General features: G+C 37.4%; 1 protein-coding gene across 1 annotated transcript; it reads left to right on the top strand.

The window, feature by feature from the left end:
* The first annotated feature begins 329 nt into the window (after positions 1 to 329).
* Positions 330 to 4194, top strand: LOC144642070 (uncharacterized). Its single transcript, XM_078501070.1, has 2 exons — positions 330 to 767; positions 3658 to 4194. Exons 1-2 carry the CDS (start codon positions 716 to 718, stop codon positions 4008 to 4010), a joined length of 405 nt encoding a protein of 134 aa, XP_078357196.1. The 5' UTR covers positions 330 to 715; the 3' UTR covers positions 4011 to 4194.
* The last annotated feature ends 4312 nt before the right edge of the window (positions 4195 to 8506 follow it).

Raw genomic sequence — 8506 nt, 5'->3', positions numbered from 1 at the left:
TTGCTTCAGATGAAGCCGCAAAATATTTTCTTGAGCTCTCGACACTGAAAAATTGTCTTCCCAGGAGATGTACTCGCTGTGATGGTGAAAGCAAGAGGGAGTACTTGACAATGCGACCCGTCATTTATACTGACGGACTGATTACGCCTTTACATCTGATTGACTGTTATGTCACACGACTGACCACCATCGGATTAACAAATATGTGTGGAAGCCAAATGTCTCGACATAAATAACATCAAGCCTTTGACTTGATGTTTGGTTTTATAGCCGTAAAATAGGTTTACATGTACCTTAACGACTAAGCCATGACGTTCAGCCGAGGGTCATTTGACTTAAACTTGACCGCCTCCTGGAATTCAGCGGCAAAGTAATTTAAAATAACATGAGTTCTTAAAATATGTTATATTAACTTTTAGCTTTTTACAACATTAGATATTTATTTTTAACTGTTTAGAACACTAAATGTAAATTTTTAACACTGTCACAAGAAATTAACCGTCAGTCGTAAAAAAAGCCAAATTATTAACAGTTAACCGTTAAAACCACCTCCCCATTTGGCCCTCTGGATGGGACGGGAAAGCCCTGGAAACGAGGGTGGAATATTGCATACGTTTACGCAACGAAGACACCGCCAGGACAGGTTTCTCAGTAACCGAATGTTTCAACAAACTGACTGAATATCGAGTAACGTCGGAATCGAGGAGCCACTAACATGCGCAACATTTTGCTGACAGTGACTTTTCTTCTTGTTCTTGTAGCGGCAGGTGAGTAATTACTTGTAACTAGTCAGTCAGGCCTTTTACAAACTTCTCAAACATGTTAGAATAATATTAGTACAATGCAAGTCACAGCAGTGTTAAGGAAACACTTTCGTTTAGCTTTAGGGCACTGGCCTACAGTCTCAATGTATAAAGTTAAGCAATAACTAAGTAAATCAGTAAAATTGACGGTAATGACCTGTTCCAAGTGTTTTAATTCGCATCTTAACATTTCCATATGGGTTGAAAGCAAAGCCTGGTAATGTTTAATGTATTTGAAAAATGTCGGCCAACAGACGTTTTCTCTTTACCACCAGGATTTTTCAGAAATTCATTTGTAATGTTGTGTTACTAATGAAAATAACGAACATGGAACTCTTGCTTGATTTAAGATTTAAACCAGCGCTGCAAAAATTCGTCGTCTTGTTTATTCAGGGGTACCTTGGCAACCAAAAGCGGGCTTGTTGGAGCTTTTGTCTCAAAAGAAGTGGAATCCCTTTAAATGGCCAGAATTTCACTTTAATAGAATGATGTGCTGTTATGGACGAAGGAGTAGGCCTTGTTAAGTTCATGCGACCGTATACCACCTTTTTTAAAAGAACAGTTCTTGTTGCAATATGTTGAGCTATTGGCTCTGCTCGACTTAACTTCATCAGGCGGAACAAACGACTGACGCAAATTGTTATCATATTGTTTTTGTGATTTTTGTCATAAACTGACCGCCTGCTAAGTCTGCTTACAGTGCTTTTTAAACCATAAATAATTAGGATTCTTTCTGCATGGAAGCACGAAATTACGATTCTATATATATCTTTGTGGATCCAGTCTTAATTTCAAGTCGAGTAGGAATAACTGTAAAAAGCATCAGTTTTCTGTATTTCATTCTTCGCTACACTGTCAAAAAGTTGGCGATATCATTCAAATTGGCTTGATTTGTCCTGCTGTGTTTCTTTAGTTCTTCTTTTTAATTTTATGTCAGGACGTGAGTTTAATACGTCACCAGGATTTTCTAGATTCTTGGTCAAAACTGTTCTGAAATTAGTGGCAGGCAACTTAACCCATGAAAAACATTATTTCTAAACATCTAACGCGAAATATCACCTTAATTTGCGGACAGAAATCGTCCCTCGGCTATAAAAATCGATTTTTTTTTAAGACGCGTGGAAACAACATGTAAAGTTAAGCTTAATTTTTCAAGTTGACAGTCCATTTCTATCCAAGCCATCCGCAGACAAAGATACTCGTTATCAGTTTCAGTGCTCTAACATAGCAATTTTTAATAAAAATGAACCATTAATTTTACATTTTTTTGCAACAGAAATGTGAATCTGTGAAAATCCGTCACAAAGCCCCTTTTAACAAATGAAATTAGATTCTGGCGATTAAAAAAAAATCACTTTAGGAGTCTTCAAAGCTATAAGGCCTGTGCTTAGTTAAGGACTGTCTACAGTTGATCCTCCCCGCAACGGCGACCGTGAGGCAGAGTTAGCTGTACTTGTATGGATCGGTGCACGTTCGGGACAAACATCCTGGCCGTTTTAAAGAGGCTCGGGGGAGTACTCAGGGAGGCTCCGCGCTGAGGTCCCTTAACCTTTCATATACCATATTTGACAAAAACGGTAACCTTTTCATACACCTTCGATAGAAAATGGTAGCACTTTTACACATATACTGGAGGGATACGGCATCTCTTTCCTTGTCTTTTTTTTCACATGACAAACTAATAAATGAATCAACTGTTCGGTGGGTCTGTTAGAGACATTTTGAAAGGTACTTTTAAATCAAAATGACAGTATGCTTTACCGTTTGATATACTCTTGACCAACTCGTGAAATCCCTACCCTTCTATATACCTACAGCCTGAAAAGGTTACCCCTTTAGGGCGGAGTCTCCTTGTATAGTCCACCATACGGAGCACCCCCTTTCGAGCATAGAGGTAACTGCTATAGAGAAGTCCCGATCCCCCGGGATAGAGGCGAGCGTAAGTGAATTAGATTGCATGATATTTAGGTACTCTCTTTGTTTGTATTCTTCCGTTGCCTCCCAATAATATACGAACACGTTATATTATAGAGAAATAAAAGGAGGTGGAGTCATTTTACTTCATGATCGATTGTTCAATTTTGTATCTACCGTGAGAATAAAAATTTTAATAATAATAGAATAATAATAATTATATTTTTTCAACAATAACTTTATTTCACATAATCATTGAAAAAATGTACACACATCAATGAAAAAGATACAAAGCTGTAAAAAAGTCAATAAAATGTTTTTGCAATAATATTAATAATAAATAATTATTTTTTAATACAAAATTTAAATTTCAAAAACCCGGCCACGATTTCAACATTGTAATAATAATTGAATAATAACATTCTAATAAAAATTGAATGTCAAACTTAATATCAAAATGTAGTAGTTACTGAATATCAAAACCTAAAGTCCTGCAAGTCCTCTTTCAATGTCAAAGTCCATCTCATTGATGTAATAATAATAATAATAATAATAATAATAATAATAATAATAATAATAATAATAATAATAATAATAATAATAATAATAATAATAATAATAATAATCGTACGATTTCCAAAGCGCCCTTACCCAAGGGTCCAAAGACGCTATTTACAACGTAAAAGTTAAAAGTTTTCAATTAAACATCAAAGAAGCTAAAACATCCTTATATAAAAAGAAGTAAAAAGTAAAAATATAAAAGATAAATTAAAGTAAATAACTACAATTACACTATCAATTTAAAAAAGCACGCTTAAAAAGAACTGTTACAATTTTGTGATTTCAGGGCTCGATAGCCAGCTTTTGCTGAAAGCACTGCAGTCTTTCACTTTGCACAGCAATTCCGTAGTTAAGTCGGTATTTTTCCATCTTATTTCAGCTTACAGCCTCCAGTGCTACACTTGCTTTGAAGTTGGCAAGGAATCTGAACAAGATACCGTTTGCTCAAAGACTGAATTGGACGACAACGAGGCCAAGTATGTGATAACATGCCCTAGTGGCCTTGACACCTGTCAGAGGGTCCATGGCACTGCATTAGATATCCATGCAGTCACGATGACGTGCACCACTAAAAGCGCCTGTGAAGAAGCAAAGGAAAAGTGCGAGGATAGCGGAGACGACTGTGGTGTCGCGTGCTGTACAACTGACAAATGCAACGCGGGCTCGTCTGTTTCCTTCAGCGTCTTTCTAATGGCCGTTTCCTCCCTCCTTGGCCTGGCACTGCTGAAATAAACAAAGATGTGCAGAACCCTCGACAAATTTGCTTTACGTGTGACTTTCATTTGCTGTATTATTTGCGTTGTTTTAATATCAATATGCTAGCATATTTGGGGCTAACTCTTGTTGAAAATGTTTGAAATGACATTGTGTTTTTTTTTAGAATTTATTAAAGTTTTCATATTTTTAGAAAAGAAAAGTCAGTGCTGATGGCGATGTTGACAGAACAAGGTACTCCCACAAGAATATTTCTTTCCAAAGGCTTTTTTAAAATTTATACAGTCTGTCTGCCCTTACATACAAATGATTGCACTGCTCAGTACATAAACAATGCTCGAGAAAAATTTGCAATATTCTTCATTAACAGGGGGGGAAGGTGACTCTATTGTTTCCAGTTGTTTATTCGTGACCGACTCATCACTGCCAGTATGACGTCACATGGCAACGCGCGAGCGATTCCTTCGGTTTGGTCAGATGAGCGGGATTAAATCGTGAGTACGTCACAGCAAAGGTCCAGAAAGGCTTATCATTAGTGCTGATATCGCTATTGTTCGCTAATTCTTTCCCAGTAGTTAGGTTTGATGCCTTAACTTTCTGTGTGTACGATCTGTTTCTGTTTTTTTTTTTTGCGCCCGTTATCCTGTAATTTGGTTGTTATTTTTAACTCTTGAACGGGACAATAGGCGGGACCGCCATTTTGCTTTCGGGTCAAGCGAAGTACATCAAAAACATCCACCTTTTCACCCAAACATTTTTCTCAAATCCGCTTCATAATAGAAGGTTTTACTCCTTGAATATTAACGTTTAATCTCCGGGGCCTTCCGTGTCGCTTGAGTTAGCCAAACTTCATGTCTTTCCGTTCGAGTGCAAAGATATAATTTTTATCCAGAACATGTCAACAACGCCGATCGCTGCTTCGCGATCTCATGTAGAAATTATTTTTCCATATATTTTTATTCGCATTCATTGGCTTATTATAATGTACTACTGTTGGTATCTGTGCAGTTCTGTTGTATTTTGTGGCTTTCCTTGCCGTGTCGACTCTTAAATTTCATTAATTGCATACCTCCTGAAAAAAATAAATAAATAAAAAGAAAAGCTAACAACACGGGGTATTTTGAGTCGGTCACTCATCCAAGTGTTAACCCCGCCCGGCAAGCCTTAACTTTGGCCAGCTTTAATTGAGCAAGCGCTTTCATTGTGGTTTGAGCGAGGGAAAACGTGTTGTGCGAAATAGACATGAGTTCAAATTCGTTGCCGCAAGACAAGTAGTAAAAAATTACCGATTAATTAAGACTAGAGTAAGTTATTTTGTGTTGTTTTTCTCTAATACCCAATGAAAGCGCAGGCTCCATCCGATCTGGCTGAAGTTAAGTCCTGTCGGGCGAGGTTAATACATGGATGGGTGACCAACTGGAATTACCGTGTAGCGCCTTTTTCCTTTTGATTGCTCCGATTTTCACCTTTAAGAGGAAAGACATGAAGATCCACGAATGCTGAAAGTCTGATACTGCACGTACATCAAGAACCGTACATCCTGTGCCAAACCTCCTATTTCTGTTACAATAAAAATTAAATTCGCTGTGCAAGGACCCTCGAAAGCTTGACCTGTTTACAGATTTCATTGATCATTCTACACTTTGCGAAGGTGTTTCTGTTGATTTAAAATAATGAATATAACGTCTGATCTACCAAAAAATAGCAGAAGAGGGACGGTTGCATTCGCTAACATCTCTGCATTATTGACTTGAGTAAAGGAAGGAAGGTAACGGAGTAAAATGCCACATTCTTGACTCGTTTCTCGATTGACGCTTGCCCGCCATCTTTAATATCACTCATGCGAAGCGTGACGTCATACTGGCAGTGATGATTGAACCAACATTTTCCTTAGAGACACCTTCCCCCCTCCCTGTTCATTAACAATAAAGAAGTATGATGCGCTTTTAAAGAGCCTTTAGCATAGTTTCCAGTAGATATGAACACATGAACAAGTTTGAAAGAGCAAAAAATGTGAATGTGCTACAGTTATTTTAACCAAACCCATATCCTGAAGTAAGTATCCGCAAAACATTACTGTAACCCACTGCATGTCTTGCGCACTGTTCGAGCAATTTTAAAATCATCTTGCAGAGGCGTGCAGATCTGATGAACGCGAACCAAAATACTCCAGCTTTAGTGCAATCATGATAGCAGAATAATATCCATGGGTCAAACAACGTAAACAAGCGTGCTTAGTTTGCTTGTGAAGTGCTGCATAATTCAATATTTACACGAGCCTTTAGGCGAGTGTGTATACAAAGGATATTCGCGGCATGTCACGAGAAAACATTGCATAGCTTTTTAGCAAATAACAACGTTTTCTGGTAACAGGAATGAACTAACGTATAAAAAAAGTCACAGATTTTAACGTAGGCAGTACAGTATGGGGCCCAGTTCTAGGCCACTTTTGACGTAAACTTGTATTTCTTACCTCAGAAGAACCACAGGAACTTGAAATTTCGCCCAGAGCTAACTACATTATTCAGCTTTTTGTTGTGAAGCTATTGACCGGTCAATAATTAATTTGCCCGAGCAATAATAAAAATAAAAGCTCCGTTTGTGGGCCCAGTTCTCGGCCACCCGGACCCAGTTTTCGGCCACCAAAAAGCTTGTGCGTAGTTTTCTGTATAAAAAGGCTCAATTAATTTCCACAGTCATAAAATTACTCTGTAAACTTATTTATGTTACGTCGATCCCAAATTATTTTATGAGACTTTGTTTCACTTTGGAAAAGAAGGTTTTTAACTCGCCTAGTTGCTTGCCTATGTGCAGGGTCTGGCAAACCCGCAAAACTACGTTGTGTGACCAATGCATTTAGATGGTTTATTTTGCAGTGAAAAGGTCTTGAAAGAGTTAGGTGTTGTAGAAATAATAGAACAGACAAAAGTCAGCTCAAAACTTAGATATTTAATTGAACTTTATTTTTAAAACATTTCTTTCTTTCACTATTGCTGCAGCAGATGAAATTATATTAAAAACAAAAGCACTAAACTGTGATAGCGAGCAGGGTGGCCGAGAACTGGCAAATACGCAAAAGTCGCACGAAAAAATGTCGAAGTAAATTAAGACCAAAATATAAAACGGTTCAACAAAAAGTTAACTTAAGCAGAAAGCTGAATTATTCTAAGTTTTACATGCCAAAAATTAGCTCGTTTGGTAGGGGCTCACGGACAAAATACGAATTTAACTACATCCATGAATTTTAAGGAGCCGTAAACAAACGACAAAAAACAAATTCATTTACCTTCGCATAAACTTGACGTGTGAGCTTTCTATAGCGAGTTGAAAGATCAAACTCAAGATACTAAGAGCACAAGAATCAGTCTATCGTTTGAAGGAAATAACTTTTTCTTTTAATTCAACTGTGGCGTGAAAAAACGCGTTGAACACAAAGTGGCCGAGAACTGGACCCGGCCGAGAACTGGGCCCCATACTGTACTTAGAGTGTATGTGACAGATTTTCTTTATATTTGCTTGATCAAATCTAAGTGGGATGCTGATGTGAACATCGGAAACAAAAATTCAAAATCTCTTTTTCTCACCGCGTTTTAGCCCTCCATAAAGGTGAAATTTCACTTTCGGTTGGGTCCAAAACTGCGCACAGTGGAAAGCTGGGTCAGAATCAAAGGAACCGCATAGGGAATTGCCTTTAATGAATAGCAATATATTTGAGATATAAATATATGAAGCTCATACATCGTAAAACACTGTGTGACGATAAGTTTTTCCTTGCTTGTGGAGTTAAAACCGACTTTTGAACTGTACGGGAGGTGCGCTGTAACTACGCTGAAATCTGGCTGAGATATGACTCAAATGCGACTGAAATATGGGGAACTTAACTCGGTAGAGCACTCACTTGCTGCGGGAACGAAGCTTCGTCACTAGCTTCTGTACACGGCGATCTAACTTCAAGGAACTTCAGAACTACAGACGTAAGGCTGAGACAGAACTTGGGTCCAACAGTAGTTTATTCGTATGTAGCATGTAATCATCGATGTACTAATCACACCGTCGATGTAATCAAAGAAACTTTTACAACGTAGCTCCTTATATATCGTTGCTACAAATAAGGTGTTTACAATGTGAACAAAAGCTTTCTATTGAGTACAATAAATAAGGAAACGATTGCAATTACAAGAGCGAACTTATATCAACAGTAGGAAGCTTACAAAATTAAATACGAGAACTTATATTAAAAATCACAACTTTGAAATTAGAAATAGCGAACTTAAATTAAGCTAAAGCAAGCATAGAAAATTAAAAATGAAAAGCTTATTAAGATTTCTGGAATTGGTTTGCTCAGCTAACTAACTAAGAGCAACCCTTGAATGAAAAGCAATATAACTTCATTAAGGAAAATAAGTTCAGCTGGCGAACTTCCGTGGAAACTAATATAAAACCAGGAACTTTTAATTATGAACGGAAAACTCAAAAAAATAAGGTACCGAAATGTTTGTCCTACTAAATGAACT

Source organism: Oculina patagonica, chromosome 2 (assembly GCF_052425735.1).
Source record: "Oculina patagonica isolate OP01 chromosome 2, crgOcupat, whole genome shotgun sequence".
Lineage (NCBI taxonomy): Eukaryota > Metazoa > Cnidaria > Anthozoa > Scleractinia > Oculinidae > Oculina > Oculina patagonica.
Note: the sequence above shows the minus strand (reverse complement) of the source record. Positions and strands in the feature narration are given on the sequence as shown.